A 25,265-nucleotide genomic window follows, 5' to 3' on the forward strand; every position below is an offset into this window, starting at 1 on the left:
GAAAACACGCCTAACAATCCGCTTCTGAAAGGTCACAGCTCTGAAAACCCTATGGAGCATAGTTCTACTCTGACACACATAGAGTCAGCTATGAGTATGAATCAACTCAACAGCAACTAACAACAACCAACTAGTGGACATGATATCTTTAGAACAATGCCAGGCTTATAGTAACCTCTCAATAAATGTTAGCTATTATTGGAAACTCTGGTGGTGTAGTGGTTAAGTGCTACGGCTGCTAACCAAAAGGTTGGCAGTTTGAATCCACCAGGCACTCCTTGGAAACTGTATGCGGCAATTGTACTCTGTCCTAAAGGGTCACAATGAGTCGGAACTGACTCAACGGCAACGGAATGTAATTATTATTATTACTTCTAAATGATGAATTTAAACTCCAATCACTCAGTTCAGTTTACTTGATATTTACTTCCAAGCAGAAACTAACGCATACACACACGTGAAAACTAACACATACACAGACACGTGAAAATCTTTGCCAGTTTCTGTGACACTTAAGTTTTTCACTGATCTTCATCATAAACCAGTTATCTGTATACCCATAGTGTTATCAGATTTAATCATGGGAATAAAAACCCAGTGCCGTCAGAATAATACTATTTAAATTAATAAACTGATCATAGTTTCTCAATATATATAAAAACTATAATCAAAATTGTCAAGAGCTCTAAGGGTTCTGTGATTTTACCCTACTCGTAAGATAACAAGTTAGCCTGTCACAATTTTATGGATGCTGGCTGAAGGTACAGATCTCCTGGGTCAGAAACAAAGGACTTTATTACTCACAACAATAACAGTAGTATCTCTTGTGCCAGTTCCCCAAGCCCCAGTTCCTACTGGGGACACCTACACATTCAGTAAGTTGCATTATAGGCAAGGAACCCTGGGTTTAGGGATCTTAAATATTTTATAATAGGTATAGGCACTTGGCTATAAGCACATTGGCCCTTAGCTCAGGAAGGGGATTTTATGTTTATCCTACTGAACAGTACAAAATTAGTGTTGTTGTAGTCCTGCAGTTTGAGCCATGATACTTTGATGAAAGTGTTATATCATAGCATTAAAAGTGCATAACAACTAAGTACAAAAATGTATTTTAAAAATCCCTCGAGAATTACAAAAAGTCCCAGAGTTCAGGTACATGATATTACTTTGAATCATTTCCAAGAATAGGGATGTTATAAGAATCTGCTTTTTTTCCTCTCAGATGGTTGAAATTTTGATTTCCAATTATGTTCAAAATATTTCGAACAGTCATACGGTTGCCATTTGGTTTTATTGAAACTTATTGCAAAGAGAGATGGTTTAGTAGGATAAACAAAGACGATTCAGAGAGTTACTGATTTGAAACAGATTCTTTTACCAGCTTAGCGTGTATTCAGTTTTCATTTGCAAAACAGGGTCAAGGAAGTTAAACCATCAATAAAAATGTTATTGTGAACAAAGTAGATTTTTAGCACTAGAAAAATATCCAAAAGTGTGAGTAAAGATGGATGATAGCAGTCAGAATACAGATGTCTGAATTGTATTGATTTCCTTCTGCAGGGTCTCTGTCCAAAAGCAAGTACATATTATAAAAATTTTCAAATATCAACTCTCAAGTGAGAGCAATGAAAAAGTTCACAAGCATCTAACTCCTCTAATGATAAGAATGCCATAGTAATTTAAAGGTTTAAAACCTACAACATCAGGAAAAGAAGACATATTAGTATGATGACATGCTTTATAGCCTTTATATTCATTTCTAAAAGAGAAAGAAAAAAAGATTTAGATTATTGTTGTTGTCAAAAACATTATTACCAGCAGGAAAGAGGGAGGAGAGGGGTGGACAGTACAGGGAGCATACGAACGTGTCCCAGGCTTCACTCTCTCTTTACCACAAAGTCCATGCTTAGCTGCTCACATTCCAGCTGCTGATTTGACATATGTGTTTGATGGAAAACTGAGCGAAGAGTAATGCTGGGTTGTGTCCCCCTAGCTATATGAGAAAATGGGGAAAGGCTCACTTTTCTGCATGATGCTACATTCAGTGACACAGGAACTATGTAGATTTAATAGAGTGGCATGTCCTGATTTCCCTGGTGGCCATGCCATGTTAGCCATAGGAATGAAACTTTCCTCTCAACTATGCTTAAGAACAGCCTCCTCTAGTGCATAAAATTAGCCAGTGTTGTTACTGTCCTACTTTTTCTATAGCATCTTTACATCTAAATCCTAAAACTGAGAAGATAGCAATTACCCCAAATGGTTATTTAAAGGAGCTTTGTTCCCAGTGGACTTTTTGAAGAAACACTGACTAAAACCAGGAGGGAAGGGTAAACCCAGGCTCCAGAAACCATCAAGAATACTGAAGGAGGTTGCTAGTATACTTTTCTATAAATGTTCAGGTCAGTTACTATTTTGGTTATAATTCTATCTTGGAGCTGATGGCTGCAAAAACCACTTAAGCTTCATTCTTGTGGTTTTCAGCATCACTAGAGCTCCTTAAAAGACATTATTGTCCATAAGTCACAGATGACTATTATCTACTCAGTACAGTACAGCATTTCTATCAGACTGCTTGTTCATTTATCACTTCACAAATCAAGTGTTCAATGAAAAAAACTCTTTACCCTTAATCTTTTTTTTTTTTCTAAGTGGTAATTTAAAGAATTATTGTTTTAAAAAATGCTATTTATTTTCTTTAGGTTATCAAAGAAGAAGTGTTACAAATTCCACGAAGCCAACTTCTGACTATTTTCTAAAATCATACATTAAGAAAAAAAGCTTTTGTAAATTATTATCCAAAATTAGTCAATAAATCCCATGCTTTCTGTTGAAATACATTGAATATATACATTGAGATAAATATTTGATGCCACATGAAATGTAAAATACATCTTAGTAAAATGCATTCTAAATGTATGATATATCTTGAATAACAGGTCAAAGAAAAGTAATATTATGGGATCAAGATGATTTACCCGAAAAATAGTATGAAATATACTTTAAGTTAGAGGAAAAATACATTTTTTCTTGTACTATTGTAAAAACTGTTGTTTTTTAAAAAAATAAATTTTAACGAAGAGAAATCCAAATCATTACAGTTGAATTAGTTTACTGCAAAATATAAAGGGATAATGAGCACATAAATATTTTATAATGTTACACTAATTAGTTGACATTTTAAAACATTAATACCACTAATGCTTCCACACCATTAAACTTTCAAAAACTTACATCTCTCAATCCACACATAATTACCTTTCTCTACTATAATTATGAGGCATGATTTCAGGATCTTTATTACAAGATACTCTGGAATGATCAGTACCACTAAAACAAGAAAACCAAACCCGTTGCCTTGGGATTCCGACTCATAGTGACCTTATAGGACAGACTAGAACCCCTCCATAGAGTTTCCAAAGAGAGCCTGGTGGATTCAAACTGCAGACCTTTTGGTTAGCAACCAAAGCTCTTAACTACTAAGCCATCCGGGTTTCCCAGGTACCATTAGTATACAGATATTCGTCACTTAATGTCCGTGATGTGTTCTGTGAAATGGGACATTAAGTGATCTGAAGGTTGTGAGAACATCATATTATATACAGGTATTTCCCGTAAATCCGTAGTTAAATCCCTGTAAAGCCTATTATATTAAAACTTTATGGGGGTCCATCAGACAAAGCCTGAGAGCTGTATCCACTGGATACAGGACTCTGCACAAGTGTGGGCACAGGGGTCAGGGAGGTGGAGGCTTGAGCCCCCTAGCCGGTCTGCATCCTGCCAGTGCCTTGCAGGAGCAGAGGCACCTCGGCTGGCGCTGCCCTGCACAGGGAGTGAAAAGCTGCAGGGCTACTGGGTGGGTGAATGAAGCCAGGAGGAGGGAAAGGAGGCAGGGGAGGAGGAGGCCCTGTGCGGTTTGGGATGCACCCTGGAGACCGGCTGCTTATTCACTCTGGGGGTTCGATGTCTTTAAAATCAGTAAGAGAAAATAATAAACAAAAGGAGAGATTATTTCTGTTTAAAAAAAAAACCTTATGGGACCACAGAGGTATATGCAGTCAGACTTAGCCTGAACAGACGATACACTGCACATGACTGTACTGTATCAGACTTAGTAAACGTCATGGCTTACTTCCTTTTAACTTAGTTCCTTAAAACTCACAAGCATTTTCTGTACGTCTGGAAAATACAATAAAGTTGACCTTCTTAGAGAGGAAATCTCTGAGGTGGTGACTGGAGTTATTCATAGGTCAAGACTTTATTGCAGCTGTCAAACTAACTGTATATGGGCTAACACCAGAATCCCTCAGTTTTTTTTTTTTTTTTTTTCATTGACAGTCCCTGGAGATCAATTACTGCAGATAAGAGAGGGGAAGGGAGAAGAATAAGTACCATGGAAAGGAGGAAATGCATTGAGGAGAATTTTGGAGACCACAAATGCAAAAGAATATCTGCTTAGTTATGGAATGAGTTGATTCTATCATTAAACCAAATATCCCTATTACTTGACTTCAGAGGTTGTAAGATCCAGATAATCAGACAGATAAGTGATTGTTGTTGATGTTGTATGATGTGGACTCAATTCCGACTCCTAGCAACCCTGTAGAGCAGAGCTACCCCATAGGGTTTCCTAGGCTGTAATCTTTAAGAGAGCAGATCACCAGGTCTTTTTTCCTGAGGAGTCCCCAGTGGATTGGAACTGCTAACCCTTCAGTTAGCAACTGAGAGCTTAACCACCGCACCACCAGGGCTCCTTAAGTATGGTTAACCCCCAAAACCCAATGGCATCTAGTTGATTCCAATTCATAGCCACCCTACAGGACAGAGTTGAACTGCCTCATAGTTTCCAAGGCTGAATCTTTCCAGAAGCAGACTGCCACATCTTTCTCCTGGAGAGCGGCTTGTGGATTCAAACAGCTGACTTTTCATTTAGCAGCCCAGGGCTTTGACCACTGTGCCACCATGGCTCCCTTAAGCATGGTTAAAAAAAAAAAAAAAATTGCCATCAGTCAATTCCGACTTATAGCAACTCTACTGGAGAGAGCAGAACGGCCCCACAGAGTTTCCAAGGACCGCCTGGTGGATTTGAACTGCTGACATTTTGGTTAGCAGCCGTAGCTCTTAACCACTATCAAATTCAGAACAATTCAATACTTCAGTGACTATCATCATTAGAGGCCAAACTAATTTTATTGACAATGCCTTTGCTTAGAAATTGTCCAAAAAACTCTGTTACATATACCAAGAATAACAATAATAGTTAATAACTGCATCATGTATAATAGTAAGAAAGAAAAATAGTATAATATTATTATATAATATAGATTATAAAATATATATATAATTATAATTATATAATACATAATGTAATGTAATAATAGAAAAATAATAGTGTATGTAATAATTTGACATGTGCTTATTTGAGCTTTAATTAAGAATTCTGTGAGCTATTTATTATTACACCCACATTTTTGATGAGCCCAGAGAAGGTACCGGATCTGCCTAAGGTGCTGTCATTAACTCTGTGTTTATAGGCAAGTTCAAATCCACGTATTCTACATGAGGCCAAGAAATTTTTCAGTAACACGAAAACTTGATGTCAACTTCTAGGGTAAGACTCAGGATGCTCCAAAATTTTTGGATGAAAAGATTTTTAAGGAATTTACTGAATCTTTTTATTTCCCTATCAGGAAAACAGGGATAACGTTACCAACTACATAGGATTACAGTTAAAACTATATTTACAAAATATAAATGATCACAGTGCTTGACATGGCAAATAATCGCAATAATTATGTTTCTCTGTCTTCTCCTGTTGTTGTTGTTGGCTGTCATTGAGACAGCCTCTGACTCGTGGCAACTCCATGCACGACAGGACATGACCATTGTGATCCATAGGGTTTTCATTGGCTGATGACTTTAACAAAAACGGGAGAAAGTATGTGTCCTTAAAAGAAATAAATGTATACGGGATTTTTTTTTATTCATCTTTTGTTAATACTACATTAAAACTGCTCAATGTAATTTGTTAATGGTAAATATGACATTTTGATATCAATAACACATTTTTATACATTCTATTGTGCTTTTGGAAACCCTGGTAGCACAGTAGTTAAGAGCTACGGCTGCTTACCAAAACGTCGGCAGTTTGAATCCGCCAGGCACTCCTGGGAAACTCTATGGGGCAGTTCTACTCTGTCCTGTACAGTTGCTATGAGTCAGAATCCACTCAACAGCAACAAGTTTTTTTGGTTTTATTGTATTTTTGCCTTACATTTATGAAGCGTTTTCTACCAATTTTTTTTTTTTTTAACTAACTTTCTCACAATTATAAAATAGGCGCTGCACCATTTAATGGCTGAAATACTAAAGTCCAGAAAAAGTTTAGGGACTTACTAAAACACATTAATGAGTCTGTGGGGGAGGGGAGAACACCATAAAATTTCTCACCTCTCTCAACTACCACTCCATTTTTCTTTCTATTCATTTTTTCCCAAAAGTTCCAACATATGTATCACTTTGGAATAGTACAAAATTTGACAGTAAAACATTACTTTTTTTTTTTTTTCTGGTCCAGTTTCACGTAAACAGTAAACCATCTACTGTGCTACGAAGTTTTATCACAATGTGTAATAACTCTTTAGTATGCAATTTCTAAGGATGAATTTTCCATATTTGCTGGTATAAAGATAAATCAAGTATGGTGAGTACCTGTGCTTTGTGGTCCTTTATGTATTTTCCTTCAACTGTGGCAAATGTTGCTACTAGATTGAGGTCTCTTTTCCTATGAATTCAGATTCCGCCTCTAAAGCCTTCTAAACACATATATCATTTTAGGCAGCTGCTCTGAATCAAATTGTCCATTGAAAATGTGATCTATTTGCTATCCATAGTCTAAAACATCATAAATCATTTTAATATATTTTTCTTTACAGGTAAAGAGAAATACATAAAATAATATTGTTAATCCTTTTTTACCTAACCTTAACCATGAAGTATTTGGAGATAAGTACTAGTTTTTTTTTTTTTTTTTTTTTTATCTTGAAAATTAGTTTTCTTTATGTAAGAGCTCAAGAATAAAATCTACCAATGTGGCCAGCCTCTCCCAACACTAATCCCATATTTTAGCTAAAGATCATAATATCTCAGGAATATAAAGTTAAATCCTAATCCCTGGAATAAGTTGAAAGACTTTGACTGAAAATAACAACATCTTTCTAGCATAACCCAAAAACCCACCACTGTCGAGTAGATTTTGACTCATAGCGACCCTATAGGAAAGAGTAGAACTGCCCCATAAAGTTTCCAAGGAGTGCCTGGCAGACTCGAACTGCCATCCTTCTGGTGAGCAACATAGCTCTTAACCACTACGCCACCAGGGTTTCTCTTTCTAGCCTAGTAGAGAAATTATCCTCATATTATGTTGACATCAGTATTAAAGTGAAATCTTTATATCATTCCATCTGTTATGGATTGAATTGTATCCCCTCAAAATGTGTGCCAACTTGGCTAGGCCATGATTCCCAGTATCATGTGATTGTCTACCATTTTGTCATTTGATGTGATTTTCCTATGTGTTATAAATTCTATGATGCTAATGAGACAGGATTAGAGGCAGTTATGTTAATAAGGCAGGACTCAATCTATAAGATTAGGTTGTACCTTGAGTCAATCTCTTTTGAGATATGAAAGAGAGAAGTGAGCAGAGAGACAAGGGGACCTCATGCCCCAAGAACAAAGAACCAGGAGGGGTGCGCGTCCTTCAGATTCAAGATCCCTGAGCTGAGAAGGTTCCAGGGCAGGTGAAGATTGACGACAAGGACATTCCCCTGGAACTGATAGAGACAGAAATCTTCCCCTGGAGCTGGCACCCTGAATTCAGACTTTTAGCCTCCTCGACTGTGAAAGAATTTCTTTTTGTTAAAGCCAACCGCTTGTGGCATTTCTGTTATAACAGCACTAGACAACTAAGATACCATCTAATAAACATAGAAAATGTACATTTATAAATCAGTTAAAGTACACAAGTAATCAAACTGTGCTAAAGAAAAACTGTTCTAAGGAAATAGCCAATATAAATGCAAAGAGAGATGTGTCTCAAGTGGATTCTACTGTACATAACCAGAGCCTTGCATGAGAGAGTAGAAGTACTCAAGAAATCCTATCCCCACTACAGGAATGTATTATACGTATATATCTCAGATAAGAAAACAGTCAGATACAAAATTTTTCTCCCTTGAAATGTGCATAAGCCACATTGGAAGCAGTTGGGGAGAAAATACTGTTACATGTGTCTTGTGACATTTTAATTTAGTCTTTTATAGGATTATAACTACATTACATGAGTTGTACAAGTTGTACAGTGCTCAGGATAATGCCTAATACATGGTAATTTCTCAGCTTATTTTTATTCAAGAAACGAATTCATGGATGGATGGACGGATGAAAGGAAGGGAGGGAGGGAGAGAATGACAGAGAGAGGGAAGGAGAAAGGAGCAGGAAAGGGGGAGCACAGACAAAGTAAAAGAAACAGCAGAGGGAACGAGTAAGGAAGGGTGTTTTAATCATGAAAACTGACAAGTGGAAAATTTTTATATCATTCCAGATAAATTATCATATGAAAATCAACCTGTGCAAAGAAGCTGACTTATAGAAGGAATGTAAGTATATACGCTACAAGATTCCCTTTTGTTAATTATCTTTTGCACACATAAGTTATCAAAAATGAGCATACTTTTGCTTTACTTAGGATTGTTATTACTGTTACAATTTCTTTACACAAAACTATCAATTTTTCCAAAACAGAAAATTACTTTGTTACTCAAGAGTGATCAAGTTCACAAATAAAACATGGTTTTTAATAGAACACTGAACAATACTAGACCACAGAATAATAAATTGTTTATTCAATTACTGAAGTAACTTACCAGGATATCTTTTCCAGCCCACTTGCATTCATCTCTTCTTGTGTAAGAAACAGGCCACACAATCTAAGGGCAGAGAAGAAATACCATTTTACATCAATTTTCTAACAGATCCAACATCATACAGTCTTTTAGACCAAGCTGTGGTCACTGAGATAAAGAAAGCTCCATAAAGCATTAGGTGGCACGGACTTGCAGTTTAGACTTTGCAGTTAATTATTTTGGACTTAACTCATTCACTCTCCTTCTACCCATTAGACTTTATATATATGAACAATGAGCAAAACAGAAATGGACTAGATAAATACAGATCTAAGCTGTGTGGGGTGGAAAGAACTATGACCGGGTTGGAAGATAAAGGTCATTTTGAGGAGAGGTGACAATCTAGTGAACAGAGGTTGAAACCTGCAGAGAAAGCAGCTCATATTCTTCTAAACTAGCCGGTCTTTCTCTTTCATGAAATAGTGATTTTGAAATTCTCAGATTTGGGGTGCCCTGAATCCATCTCTCTAACACAGATATCAGAATAACATGCTAAAATGAGCAACGACAGTGATAGAAAAGTCATCTTAGGAATCATTTTTTGAACAAGGGAAACAGTTAAGAGTAGCATTGCAAACTTGGGGGAGATAAAAGTAGAAACAAATTGGTAGCATTAAAACTTAGACTAATTGAGAAGTAATTGATTATATTTTAAGTTCTAATACTTGGTCTTCATCCTTTCAAACTGAAAACCAAACCAGTTGTCATCAGTTCTGGCTCATGATGGCCCCATGTGTTTCAGAGTAAAACTGTGCTCCATAGGGTTTTCAAAAACTGTGATATTTTGGAAGTAGACTGCCAGGCCTTTCTTTCGTTCATCCTTCCAAAGGATCCTATATTGTGTGAATACAGTGACAGGAAAATAAGTGGTATATGAGCCAAGGCAGTACTGATGGTTGAAGGATTATGAATGCATTCTCCTTAATAACACAAATGCTCTCATCTAAATTTTAATATAAAATTTTCCAGATTCCCTGAGCAATTCCAATTACACCTATCTGTATCGGGCAGAACAATTTTTTCAAATTCATCTTTCTCTTCTAGTAACATTAGTTAATTTCCCCAAAAAATGTCATATGTAAAAGAAAAATCCAGAGATGGTGGCAGTTAATCATTTGTGTCTGCTGAAAAGCTTTTAGTCTCAACATGACTGATTACGATTCATTTTGGAAACTTTAGGTAATTCACTATATATTGTCACAGACTTGGGAAAAGTCAATGATATTAAATCTAGGGAATTAAAATGCAAAATACAACACATTTATAAATAAGAATTTGTGATATATTGAAATAATCTTTATTCAGCATGAATGCATTTCAGGTTCATGTCACCAGTATAAAAATTCTAAAAACTCTTAGAAATGTATTCATTTTATCATTAAGATTTTCATTTTTCCATTTTTTCATTTGTGTTTTTCTTTTCATGTGTGTCTGTGTGTTTAAATTATAATTATCGTTTGACTTGTTTCAAACTCTGTAGCTTATTAATGACATGAGCCAGAAACTCTACAAAGAATAAGGATAAAATCAGTAGACTGTTTGTGTCTGCGTGATCACATTTGCAAAAACTTGACACTGAAAACTGATCTTCAGCAAATTTTGGTTTAAAGTATCACATGATAGTAAGTATTTTAGGGTTGTAAGTTAAATGATCTCTGTCAAAACTACTCAACTCTGCTGTTGTAACACAAAAACAGACATACACAATCTGTAAACATATGAGCATGACTGGGTTCTAATAAAACTTTTTACGAACACAGGTGGCAGGCTAGATTTGCCCTATAGGTCATAGCTTGACAACACTTCTATTTTCTGGCACTAGAGAGATGTATACATTTATACATATACATATTATATGAAATATATTATTATGCATTTCTGTAATAGTTCAGATATGTACTTTTATGTAGAAAAAACGATATAACGATGGAAGGGTAAGCTAAAGTTGGGGGCAGTGAGTTTATGTTAATTGGGGAAGAACAACACGAAAAACGGGGGTTAGAATGGTTATACAGCTTATATAATCAAGGTAACTGAATTATACATGTAGAAATTGTTGAATTGGTGTATGTTCTGCAGTGTATATTCTCAACAACAACACAAATAAAATAATTTATTTAAAAAACGCAATGGTTTCTTCCATAATGATTTTTATGGTTTACCACATCTAATAACATTAATATAGTCATTATTTGTATTTGAAAAGATAAAATGTTAAGTTCAAAACCATTTTCTGTTAATTTTATGTAACTTGATGTTTTGAAAGAACTACAGTGCATATATCAGAATAAACATACCTTTTGAAAATCCTTGATATTAACCAGGTTGAATGAAAATATGTGATCCTTTGCTCCAACATACAGCCTACTCCGTTCCTCATCCAAAAGGAAGGTATGATAACTGGAGCTGTTGGCCAAGCCATTGAAAGTGATCACATTGTTGGATTCCAACATTTCTGCAAGGTAACAAAGCAAGATATCGGGGGTTAATGTGAGGACCTACATGAGCATAGACTGTTGCTACATGGTAATCTGACAGCTGTCTGCTGTAGTTATCAATCAGTAGTTACTTTTCGTGGTACTAAGAAATATACACAAACCACATATTTGATGTTTCAACTGAAATGGGTATACTCATCAGTTTGCTGATTTCATACTCAAGATTGCAGACTCCTACAAAAGAAAGGAATAAAAATACAAGCTTATCTGGTAGAATCTATTTACATGTAGTGATCAAAAAAGTAGATAGAATGTCTTTAATTTTACAAAGATTTTTTAAGTGATTGGATTTGATCCAAACCATTCCATGGAAGGTTAATTTCAAGGCTTATTTCCTCCTTTGGATTTTTTGTTGATACCATGTGTTTTCATTAATGGAAGGCATGCTGATTAAAGGACCAATTCAGAATTTTTGTCACAATGTATGGATTTTGACACCCAATATCTGGGGTCCCATATGTCCCAGCAGATCCTTGGTATCATAAATCCTGCCAGTATGAGTCAATGATAATTTTTTTTTTTTCTTGAAAAATATGAGGTAAAACATGAAAGCACCTGGCAATGACTGCACATATATTTTATTTGGGTCTCCTTCTAGCCTTTTTATTATTTTATTATTTTTCATGAAACTTTTCAAAACATGGTACAATGCATTCTTCCTTACAGCTAAAGCCACACCTATAGCCCAAATAAATAAAGTCAATGGGCTTTTTATCTCAGGAGAATGACCACTAAGGGACATTCCTCATTACTGCAAAACAGTACTGACAGACCAAATCAATAAAAGTAAAGGAATCTGAATCTCAGTAAAATTATTACTATGTATTCTTCATTTTTTTTTTATTCTTCATTATAACAAAAGTAGTTCTAACAGCTAAGAAACAGAAACAGTTGTCCTGAAATACTGCAGAACTGCTCACAGCAGTGCATTCTACCTGCTACATGTGGAAGCAAAGATTGAGCCGTAAGATTGAATCCAGGGTTAAGAATAACTTACAGGAGTTTCAATCTCTTGAAAAGTATCACTGCAATGCATTATTCCTTATTGCAAAGGCCATAGTTACCCTTCAGAAGCTAGAAGAACAGGGAGCCAGCAATACCTGGAAACAGTAAGTGGCATCAAGGAGAAAATGACCACTATGACTGAATGAAGACTGGGAATAGCTTATTCTCATGGTAAGTACATTCTCATGAAAACATAGTAACTGGGAAACATATCGAGGAAGCTTATCTCACAGACATAAAGGCAAATCTGTCAAAAGTTTAGGAAATTCACACATCCAGCAGGCATCTCCTAAGACAATGCTGAAACCTACAGACTGGGGAAAAAATTGGGGGTTATAACAAATCCGACAAAGATCTAGTCTCTAACATCTACAGGAAAATCCAACACCTTTACAACAAAAAGACAAATAATCCAATTAAAAAATGGTCAAAGGATATGAACAGACACCACCAAAGAAGACATTCAGGCAGCTAACAGACACATGAGGAAATACTCACGATCACTAGCCATTAGAGAAATGCAAATCAAAACCACAATGAGATACCATCTCACCCCAACATTCCTGACACAAATAATAAAAACAGAAAATAACAAATGTTGGAGAGGCTGTGGGGAGATTAGAACTCTTACACACTGCTGGTTGGAATGCAAAATGGTACAACCATTTTGGAAAATGATATGACCCTTCCTTACAAAGCTGGAAGTAGAAATACTATATGATCTAGCAATCCCACTCCCAGGAATATATCCTAGAGAAATAAGAGCTGTCACATGAATAGACTTATGCACACCTATGTTCACTACAGCAGTGTTCACAATTGCAAGAAGATGGAAAAAACCTAGATGCCCATCAACAGATGAATGGATAAATAAACTATGGTACATACAGACAATGGAGTACTATGCAACGATAAGGACAGTGATGAATCTGCAAAGCATCTCACAACATGGACGAACCTGGAGGGCATTATGCTGACTGAAATAAATCAATCACAAAAGGACAAATATTGTATGAGACCACTACTATAAAAACTCATGAGAAGGTTTACACACAAAAAGAAACAATCTTTGATGGTTACGAGGGAGGGGAGCGGTGGGGATGAAAAAACACTTAGTAGACAACAGATAAGTGGAAACTTTGGTGAAGGGTAAGACAGTATACAATACTGGGGAAGCCATCACAACTTATATAAGACAAGGTCATGTAAGTTCCATAGACACATCCAAACTCCCTGAGGGACAGAATTACTGGGCTGAGGGCTGTGGGGACCATGGTCTTGGGGAACATCTAGCTCAATTGATATAACATACTTTATAAAGAAAATGTTCTACATTCTACTTCGGCATGTAGCATCTGGGGTCTTAAAAGCTTGTGAGCGGCCATCTAAGATACTCCACTTGTCTCACCCCATTGGGAGCAAGGAAGAATGAAGAAAACTAAAGACACAAGGGAAAGATTAGTCCAAAGGACTAATGGAATGCATCTACCACAGCTTCCACCAGACTGAGTCCAGTACACCTACATAGTGCCCGGCTATCACCTTTGACTGATCTGACAGTAATCACAATAGAGGGTCCCAGACAGAGCTGGAGAAAAATGTAGAACAAAATTCTAACTCACAAAAAAAGACCAGGCTTCCTGGCCTAACAGGGACTGCAGAGACCCCGAGAGTACAGCCCCTAGACACCCTTTTAGCTCAGTAATGAAGTCACTCTTGAGGTTCACCCTTCAGCGAAAGATTAGATAGGCCCATAAAACTAAATGAGACTAAAGGGGCACACCAGCCTAGAGGCAAGGACTAGAAGGCGGAGGAGAAGGTGACAGGAAAGCTGGTAATAGGGAACCCAGGGTCGAGAAAGGGAGTCATGAGGTTGGTAACCAATGTCACAAAACAATATGTGTACTAATTATTTAATGAGAAGCTAGTACAACAATAGATTTTAAGAAAAGGAAAAAAAAAAAAAGACACATTGCATAGCTGCAAAAGTCTTCTTTAAAGTGTTAAAAAGCAAAGATGTCACTTTGAGGACTACGGTGCGCCTGACCTAAACCATGGTGTTTTCAATCACCTCATATGCATGTGAAGCCTGGACAATGAACAAGAAAGACAGAAGGAGAATTGATGCCTGTGAATTATGGTGTTGGCGAAGAATATTAAACATACCATGGATTGCCAGAAGAATGAACAAATCTGTCTTGGAAGAAGTACAGCCAGAATGCTTTTTACAGAGCAAGGATGGCAAGACTTCATCTCACATACTTTGGACATGTTATCAGGAGTGACTAGTCCCTTGCTTGATAAAGTAGAGGGTCCAAAAAAGAGAAAGACCTTAATGAGATGGAGTGACACAGGGGCTGCAAAAATGGGTTCCAGTATAGCAAGGATTGTGAGGATGGCACAGGACCGGGCAGTGTTTCGTTCTGTTGTACATGGGGTCACTGAGTCACAACCAACTCAGTGGCGCCTAAGAACAACTTTTTGTTTCAACCTATGTTCCAAGTTTTCAAAATGTTTGTCCACTTTCATTCTTTGCTAACACCGTCTAGGAGATATCTCTTAGCCCACCTTTGCTGAGGTGCAGGATCACCAAGTAGCTCAGGGGCAGGTGTGAAAGTCCAAAGCTGAGCCTGCATGGACTGGTCCCGTTATAAGTGTGTTTCATTTCTAATCAATTTCCCTACTCTGAGACTCCAAGCTCCTCGAAGCTAGGAGTCACATTCCTCTTGTTCACAACAGTATCCTTGCTGCTTAACACAATGTCTCACGTTTAGTATGTGTACAATAATTACGTGTTATATGAGGAAATTTCTGATACCCATCTTATTTGTATTTATTTTTCTCCTAAAATAGAGAAAAATTAATAGAACTGATCTTCTAGTTGGTTGAAATAATTCAAAGTTTTACCTTATATTACCTTCACAAAATAATAATGGTTATTTTCACTTGGAAAAATCAGAGTATTCACAGAATGACCATTACTCCGTCTACAGAACATCACAGCATAAAGTAAATTAAGAACTTTTTGAAAGCAGCAAATTTCAATGTCTAGCACCATGGTGGCAAAGCCCAGAAGCTCTGACTGGTTTGGGGCTGAACTAGGACTGTTGTGGGAGAGAGTGGGCAGAGGGATAGACATCAAAGTTTGACCAGACAGGGATGGATCAGATTAATGACGAAGTTCAGAAGGGACGGGGTCCTAGGCAGCAAATTCTAGAGGCCTAATGAAAAATTTCCCCATCTTCTAATATCAAGGAGTCAAAATCATAATGTAGCATCTGCAACTCTAAAACAACTCAAACAGTAAACAAAAAAAGCTTTGCCCTAGTTGTGCATGTAAAATGAAAAAAATAAAAAGACAATGCTCAATCTACACAGAAATGAGGCTTTGGCCCAGGGTTCCTGAGTTTCACTCATTTTAAAAAGCTCACATCTTGAGACTGTATGGGTTAAAATTGGTCTGCTTCTTTCCCAACGAACCCCAGAGGCATAAAAAGCAGTTGGGATACCATATGTGCTACAAGTCTAGAAAGGGTTAAGCCTAGGGACATTCAGAGTAAAGAGAATATGGGAAAAACTCAGTTTAGCCTCCTTGGTGGTTTAAGGACTCATTTTATTGAGGAATCTTAATATGCCTTTATTACCAGTAAGTCATTAACTTCACTATTTAAACTCTTTAAAATATTTTGGAACCAACATATACACAGAAGCTAAGACTTTTATGAAAATATGAATGAATTTAAATTAATTTTACAATCTGACTTCAATTTTTTAGTGTTTTCATTCCTCAACTTGTTTTTGTCATGAATAGGCAAATACTGAACTTTTAGATCTTTATTTTAAGTTAGAGAAATATTTTCAGATTAAAAATAACATTCAATATTAGACCTCTGTTGGATTAAAATTATTGATAATCACCAAATTGGTTTTCTTAAATATTGGCTTATATTATATTGTTTCAATCAATCTATATATATATATATATATGTGTGTGTATATATATGTATGTATGTATACATATATATATCTTTCCCTGGGACAAAAATAATGAAGATTCTCCAAAACTGTGTGTCCTGAATCACTGCTTCAAATATTCCTACTAAATACCCATTGCTGTTGAGTCAATTCTAACTCATACTGACCCTGTAGGTCAGAGTAGAACTGGCCCATAGGGTTTCCAAGACTATAAATCTTTATGGGAGCATCTGGTGGGTTTGAACTGTTGACCTTCTGTTTAGCAGCCGAGTGTTTAACCAAGGTACCACCAGGGCTCCTGTGCACTTAATAAGGCCCCTTTCATCAGCATTTATATAAGGTGTAATGTGCTTTCTAAAGAGAGGAAGTTTTAATGGAGATCCTACCTCTGCCCCAGCCTTTGCTTGCAGAAAACATATATTTGTAATGTGAAAAATTCTCTTGCTTCATCTGTTTCTCCTATTACCTTCTCTATTTTATTATAAAAAATCTGATTTCCATAGAGGATAGAGTTCAAACTCTATAACTTAGCATCCAAGGTCAGGTCACACCACCATTCAACTGTAGACCTCAGTGTTCCTCCTCATGCCTCCTTTTATGCAACAAAACACACTCTGTACTTGTCTACTTCTTGGTCTTTGCTGCAGTTATTTCTGACACCCACAACTTCACGACCCATTGAAAACAGTATCCATTCCTATCAAGCTAGTTCAAATGCAACTTCCAAGAAATTCTCTTAGAACTAATTGCAACATTCCCTTGAATTCCTCTTATAAATTGCCTCACATTCAATTATTGCATTCATATAAATGTCTTATCTATCAGAATTTACATTCCCTGATATCAAGAAATATTTAATTAATAGTCCCATCATCAATAACTCCCATGGTTTCTTTTCAACATTAAATGAACTATCAATATCTTATCTATCATCTGTGTATCTACATATCTACCTATCATCCACCTACCTTATTAAAACAATTTCAAGAATTACTTGTTCACAAATTGTTAAAAGATGCTTTTCTAATTTTTTTCAAGAGAAGCAGAATAATGCTGGGTTGGTCTTACCTACCTATACCTCCCCCCCACCCCCCAAATAGATCAAGGGAAACATATTTGTTCAGAAGTTAAAACTGCCATGTGAACCATGACTGAAATAAACAAGAACAATTAGCCTCAGAGTGAAAGAGCAGAGAACTCACTATATGCTATCTGAATTCAGATATCAGACATATCACCAGCGTCAGAATGATGGCAAAGGACCAAGATTACAGGGAGTCAACATAACACCAAAATTTCAGTCACTCAGGGCTGTGTAAAGAAGGGGTTGCCACCAGATGCAGGGGCTGTATCACTTGATATATACATATGCTGAGTGAACAGCCATTTCAGGAGATCTGTTTATCAAATAGACTAGATACTCCTCATCTTTCCTTCCAATTTTAAAATCTATAATTCTACCCTAGTACCAGAGAGGTCAAACCATGGCTAGCCAGGGACACTCACGTCAACTTGGTATAAAGCAAAAAAACACATAGAGATTTTAAGCAATGGAAGGGTCTTTTAAGGGACACATGGGTAAACTTTCATCGGAAACACATAAAAGACCACATAAGGGAGCTCTAAGTATCCAATGGTAGCAGTTACAGGAAAACGACTCCTGTGGCCATCGATGGTGGAGTCATTCAGTTACAGGTGAGAAGCCCAGCATCATTGCAGTACTTATTTGCTAGATAGGCAGCTAGGACAAGTGTCTTAAGCTCTTTGGGCCTCAGTGTTCTGGATGATGGGTTAGTGATACACCTTCCAAGAGTTATTATGAAAGTGAAATGAGATCATGTACACAAAGAGCCCGGCCCAGTTGTTTGCATAATAAGCACTCAAAGATCAACTATCTGCATAAATTTTTCCAGTCGCGTTTTAGTGGACTCCGACTCATGGTGCCCCTACGTGTGTCAGAGCAGGACTGGGATCCATAGAGTTCTCAATGACTGATTTTTTTGGAATGAGATCTCCAGGAATTTCTTCTGAGGCACTTCTGGATGGGCCCGAACCTCCCACTTTTCAGTTAGAAGCTGAGTGCATTAAGTTTCTACCACCCAGAGAGCCATCTGCATAAGTAGAGTTAAATATTAGGGTGCTATGCTTGTTCTTCTTGATCAGGGATGGGCAATTAGGGTTCAGATGAATCAGACCAAAAAAAGAAGGAAACTTTTCTGCTTATCTTCATGATGTGTCAGTTTGTTAACACTGGTGATTCTGTATGGCAGAGGGTTACAGAGGAATAGCAACGTGCTCCTTGGTTTACATTCATAGTAAATGCAATGATCATTTAAGTACAATAAAGTACCGCTTCATTCTTTGCCAATGTCTATATCATGAATTCTAAATAGAAAGAATGACTCTCTATATCATGAATTCTAAACAATGAAAATATTCATCCAACTGAAAAATATATTACAGAATAGATTTTGCAAATAAGTGTAAGGAAAATTACTGGTTCCTATATACACACAACTTATACAAGAGTCTTTAGTGTTTTATATACAGAATCACTGTAGAAATAAATGACATTTTTTAAAACGTTACTGCTAAACCATTTTATCCAAAAAAAAAAATATTCAAGGCTCAATATTTTCCTGGAGCAGCTACTTTCCATTGCTTTCAAATGTACTTAATTTTGTCATATCGTTCCTTTCACTGCAATTACTTCACATGTTCCTTTCTAACGGGGACTTTTTACATTGCTTTCCAACTGACAGAAGAGTCTTTGTGAGACCCTCATGACAGTGAGCAACAAACATTTTAAATCACTTAGGTTATTTCACTAGTTTCCAGGGCTAAAATAACCTAAGTTAAAAATTAGACACCTTCTCAGAAAATCTCTCTCTGCATTTCTTCAGTATTCTGTCTTCCATATTTAAAATTTATGATCTTGTTTTTCCTGGATATAAACACCTTCAGCTGCAATTGATACTAAATCACTTCAACTCTGAGTCAACTCCCTCAGATTTTAGGTGCTTCTTTATGGTTTCCGTTATTTAAAAAATTACAATGGCATAAACTAGTATTAGAAACTAAAATCAATATTCAGGCCTGTAAGACATTTAATATTCCTTTCACCTTCCCACATCTTGCCTATGTTCATATTCAGTGAAACAATCAGCCAAATGTTATTGTAAAGAATAACCTAAATTTCCATGGAATCACTCTGACTACGGTGAATCCAGGTACAGCAAGGAATTTAAAGACACAATTCTCCCTGAGTGTAGCTGAGTTCTTCTCTGGTCGAGACATTACTTTAACTTCTACATGTTGTGTAAACAATAAAGGGAAGTAAATATAGGATTGTCATCAAAGGTGCCATTTCAGAAATAAACACAATTTAATGAATTATGGATTCCCAAATTTAAAAATCTGATTTAAACAAATATTCTGTTAATTTGGGATTCATCAGATATGATTTGCTTAAAGACAAAATAGGCGATATATTGCTCATAAAGCCAGACAAATAGTTAATGCTTAGTAAGTGTTAACTCTTATCAATGTTGGAGCCCTGGTGGTGTGGGGGTTAAAAGCTACGGCTGCTCACCAAAAGGTCAGCAGTTCAAATCCACCAGCTGCTTCCTGGAAAACCTATGGGGCAGTTCTACTCTCTCTATAGCTATGGTCACTAACCCAGTGCCGTCGGGTCGATTCCGACTCATAGCGACCCTGTAGGACAGAGAAGAACTGCCCCATAGAGTTTCCAAGGAGTGCCTGGCGGATTTGAACTGCCGACCCCTTGGTTAGCAGCTGTATCACTTAACCTCTACGCCACCAGGGTTTCCATAGGGTCACTAGGAGTCGGAACTGACTTGACAGTACCTACAACAACAGCAACCTTATCAACTTTGGAGTCCAGGTGGCACAGTGGTTAAGCGCTTCGCTGCTAAATAAAAAGTCAGCAGTTCGAATCCATCAGCCGCTCCTTGTGTACCCTATGGGAATAGTTCTACCCTGTCACATAGGGTCGCTATGAGTTGGAATCTACTTGATGGAAACAGGTTTCTTTTTTTGGGGGGGTATTACAACATTATCATTATGATGTGATATTAGACAATGTAGACTATACGCATAAGTGTATAGATGATCCGGCCAGGAAAACCAATGATATAATTTCAAGCAGCGGTGTTGTCACTTATAGTTTGCATTCTCTCGTGATATGGTTCCGAAAGGTAGCTTCTTATGAAATTCAAGGCTCATAAAGTGCATTTACCAAATTTATATTCCATCTAATAACATGCAGCAAAAAGGATAACAAATTATACTTGATCTGTTCTATAATCAGAATATGCTACCAAATAATCATGGGAGAAGAACCATGATATTTTCTAAGGAATCAATTCTAATTTTCATTCTACTTATTTGTAAATTTTCATATTTGTTTTTCTACCGAGTTTCATCATGATCTCTAATGCAGCTTTATTTGAATAAAAAAGGGGAAAAAAAGCCACTGTTAGCAACCACTATCATTACATTATTCAAGATACTAAAAAAATTATGTCACATTCTTTTTATGTATTCATTTTAGTATATAAAATGGAAAAAAATGTGAAAACTGACACCAAAATCATACACAACTATTCACCACTATATAATAAAATTACATGGTTCCTGTGGTGTTCTGATCATTTTTAGGATAAACACACGTTTATGCAGATGATTACATTACCATGATCCGGTCAGATTCTCAAAAAAGCAATAAAATGAATAGCAATTCTAGTTTGCAAGACCACCAGAACTAGACTTTTTAATAGTAGGATGGAGAACTCCTGTATACTTGACCTTCAAATCCAAACAACAGCCACCCTGTTCTTTATATTTTTAACTTCCATTCCATTTCCCTCTTTCTCTCTTTTTTTCCTCTAAGTTTTATAGCATTGAAGAGTAACAAGACCCCACCAGTTGCTGGACTCAAATGAATTGCCTTTATTCATTGATGGCTTTAGGCTTATGTACTTTATCCATGACATAAACTTTGTCTTTTTCATAGAAGAGTCAAAGGTTCCATTTAAAGTAGTCAAAGACTGGGTGTATATGATGCCAAAATATTTTGGCTAAATGATGACCACATTCAGATATTTGTAAATAGTAGAAAGTTCAGCCATGTCAAAAAATTTTTGATCCTGTAGTTCAGTCTTTCCTAGATCTTTTATTAAATTTCATAAACCAGAAAAATGTCCCAAAACAAAATGGGCTGCAATAAAAGGTGGCAACTTAAAGGTTGGATTATAAGAAGCAAACCAACAAAAGCAAGTACTATTTACTATCGTTATCATTTCCTACAAAAAAAAAAGAGCTTGCATTCTATTTTAGCAACAAAAAGTATAAAATATAGAAAGGACAAAATAACAAAGGATAATCTTTAGGAATAAAGGAATTTACATTTTCTTACTTTCCTTATTTTCCTCATTTCAGCAAGGACCAGGTTTTAAAAACATTATTACACTGTAGAATACAGCCTGTACAGCGACTGCTATTTGGCAAGTATTATAAGAAAGGAAACCCTGGTGGCCTAGCGTTTAAGTGCTGTGACTGCTAACGAAAAGGTAGGCAGTTCGAATCCACCAGGTGCTCCTTGGAAACTCTATGGGGCAGTTCTACTCTGTCCTACAGGGTCACTATGAGTCAGATTTGACTTGATGGCAATGGGACTTTAAGAAAAACTGTGTGGATGTTGAACTCTGCTCTTTGCATTTCAGGCCAGTACACCTGCCATCACATAAATAAGAGTAACTATCAGTAGGTGTCTAAATGCTTTAATTTATTTGGTGATGTTGAATCTATCATCTCAATTTACAAATTTTAGAAAATATTGTTTGACTGTACTACAAAAATGAATTTTCTAATTTTAACAACAGTAAACACCCAAATTTGCATCAAGTTATAATCCCAGTCTGAAGGTAACTTTTACCTTTAGCTATTCTCTCCAGCCTATGCCAAACACAGCCCCAGCATTTTTGCCCAGAACATTTCTCCATGGTGTTCTTCACATTTATCTATCTGAATTTTCTCACAGTGATCTATAGTATCTCCGTTGCATTAAATTTTTGCAGTCTCTCTCCTCTGATAGTTGCTTCTGATTCATAGTTGATGTGGATAGATTATTTTTTTTGATTTATCATATCCCAAAATAAACTCCCTGGACAAACCATGCGTTGCCGTATTTGAGCTTTGGATAAGTAAAAGTCAGTTACCACCCCAAACCCTGGTTCCACGCTTCCTGACCCACACAAGACCCAAGTCCCCTTAATCACACTGTGAGGAGGAGAAGCAACACACATTTCCCCTTAAATGTGTTTCTCGATAAACGCAAGCAGACCTATTTGTAATACTAATCTATTTTCCAGTTGTTTATGTGACAAACTCTTTGCAATCTAATCTAATCTCATAATTCAGATTTTTGTTATTTAATGGAGGCATTCACCTACTAATTCAATAAATATATATTCATTCCTCACTATATGTAAAGCATAGGTATTGGCTAAGTGTGTGCTGTATAAAGATCAACAAAATCTTGATCCAAAGATGAAACAAATGTCCTCAGAGAAGCAAAAACCAAATGAACAACAACAGCAACAAAAAGACAGCAAAGAGATAAGGAGCTTAACAGGAGGGAGAAACTGATGTCACATGGAGTAAATAACCATTTGAGAAGGAGCTTGGCAATTAAGCCTGACCTTGAAAAATGTATAGGATTTTGCACCAGCAGAAAGAAGTGTGGTAAAGTATTCCAAACAGCGGACATGCATAAAGACCAGAAGATATAAATAAGGATAAACACAAAGGGAAGGAGTTCTAAGCGTCTGTTACATGCCCAGTGCTGCTGGATGAGTATTTATAAGCATATTCCATTTAATCCTTGCAACAACACTGTGAGGTAGGAATTTTCATTCCCATTTTTTTCCTATTAGGAAACTGACTCAGATAGGCTATCGGGAACATCCTAGCTCACCCAGCTAGTATGACGTAGAGTCGAGATATTCATTTCCATCTGACTTCAGAAACCAGGCTCACTCTTACTCCATACTGCCTCTAAGAAGGGTGCATTTTGGGGAAGACTAAGAACTGACTGTTTAGAAGTTTGGTTATCTCTCACCATCACATAACTCACTTTAGTTAGCTGTCTTTTAAATATTTATATTCTTTTATTCTGTACTTGCTCTTTTTTCACAACAGCAACTCTGTGATGAATCTTATCTACAACCATGGTTTTCATTACTAAGAAAAAAGAAAAATTCTTTTTTTTTTTTAGTAATGAATTTACTAAAAAAAAAAAAAAACAGTGTTTTAATGTTTCAAATGTACGTATTCCTAGACAGACTTTCCTCCAAAACACCAAACAAACGCCTACTAGAAACCTCTATTTAGATGTTGTACAAACATCCCAGAGTCTGCATGACTTAAACAGAACACATTCCTTTTTCTTCTTGGTCCATTAATGACGTCATCACCTTTCTGTATGTTTTAAAACTGGTTACAAGCGTTGCTCATCCAAAGAATCATACAAACCAGAACATCTTCATCATCCACACATCCAATCCTTCACTTCAGTTTTGTTTCACACTATAGTGATTTCTCCTGTATTTTCTGTTGCTTACATACTCACTACCAATGTCTTAGTTAAATTTCTTATAATTCCTTCCCTTGATTATAGTAATTATCTTCCAATAGAACTTCCTCTCCAGGTTTACACCAACATAGACCACGGTAGACACTGCTCCTAGAGTAATTTTTCTGCAAAACAAATATTACTTTCTTCCAGTGGATGATGACGGAGTGAAGGCATTTTTACTCCATTCCCATTCCTAGAATCTCATGAAAAACTAAACTAAACAAAACAAGAAAAAAATTCTATATTAAATAAAGAAAAAATAAAAAACACTACCAATGGAATGTCAGAACAAAAATTATTAAGAGAATGTATCAAAAATAATGAAGTTCAAGGTATTTCGAGATAGGATCTTGAGATCTGGCACAAATCTCCGTATATTCCAGGTAGAATAGACTTAGTAATCAAATGACTGTTGTTGTTAGGTGCCCTAGAGTTGGTTCCGACTCACAGGATCCCATGTATAACAGAATGAACCACTGCCCACGCCTGTGCCACCATCCTCACAATCATTGTTATGCCTGAGTCCATTGCTGCAGTCACTGTGTCAATCCATCTCATTAAGGATCTTCCTCTTTTTTGCTGGCCCTGTACCTTACCAAGCACGATATTCTTCTCCAGCAACTGGTCCCTCCCGATAACATGTCCAAAGTACATGAGATAAAGTCTCACTGTCCTTGCTTCCAACAAGTACTCTGGCTGTACTTCTTCCAAGACAGACTTAATCAAAGGATGAATAAGTCACAAACGTTGCTTCCAAAAATCCTTTCATTGACAGAAACAAGCTCTAGGAGTCCACATGGCTAAAATATTATTGGAAAATGTCCATAAAGAGTGGAGGTACAGATAAAGTAGAGGTGTGACACAGGATTGTAATCATAGTTATTGTCACAAATAACACTTATATGCCAGGAACCATTCTAATCACAAACACACACATACACATACATCCACACAATATTTATTCTGTGTGCGTTTTCCTTCTACTGAAGAATACCGCTATCTTGGGTAAAGTAGTGTAAAGACAGGAGTAAAAGGGGAACACATGGCTATTTCACAGTGTATCTCTGATGGGGCTGTGTGAGAAACACATCAATTGCCAAAACAGTAACAACAGCAACAAAAAAGAATATAGTGAGTTGTGTTCTCAGAAAAACAAATACA

General features: G+C 36.5%; 1 protein-coding gene across 1 annotated transcript in view; it reads right to left on the reverse strand.

Moving 5' to 3' along the window:
- The window catches only part of SEMA3A (semaphorin 3A), a 231,667-nt gene that overhangs the window by 154,295 nt on the left and 52,107 nt on the right, over positions 1-25,265 (reverse strand). Inside the window, exons 2-3 of the mRNA XM_049894021.1 lie at positions 11,267-11,424; positions 8,931-8,993 (exon numbers count right to left, since the gene is read on the reverse strand). Of these exons, the coding sequence (XP_049749978.1) occupies positions 8,931-8,993; positions 11,267-11,424 (221 nt within the window). The remainder of the gene's footprint in view (positions 1-8,930; positions 8,994-11,266; positions 11,425-25,265) is intronic.

The sequence above is a fragment of the Elephas maximus genome, chromosome 8, assembly GCF_024166365.1.
Source record: "Elephas maximus indicus isolate mEleMax1 chromosome 8, mEleMax1 primary haplotype, whole genome shotgun sequence".
Classification (NCBI taxonomy): domain Eukaryota; kingdom Metazoa; phylum Chordata; class Mammalia; order Proboscidea; family Elephantidae; genus Elephas; species Elephas maximus.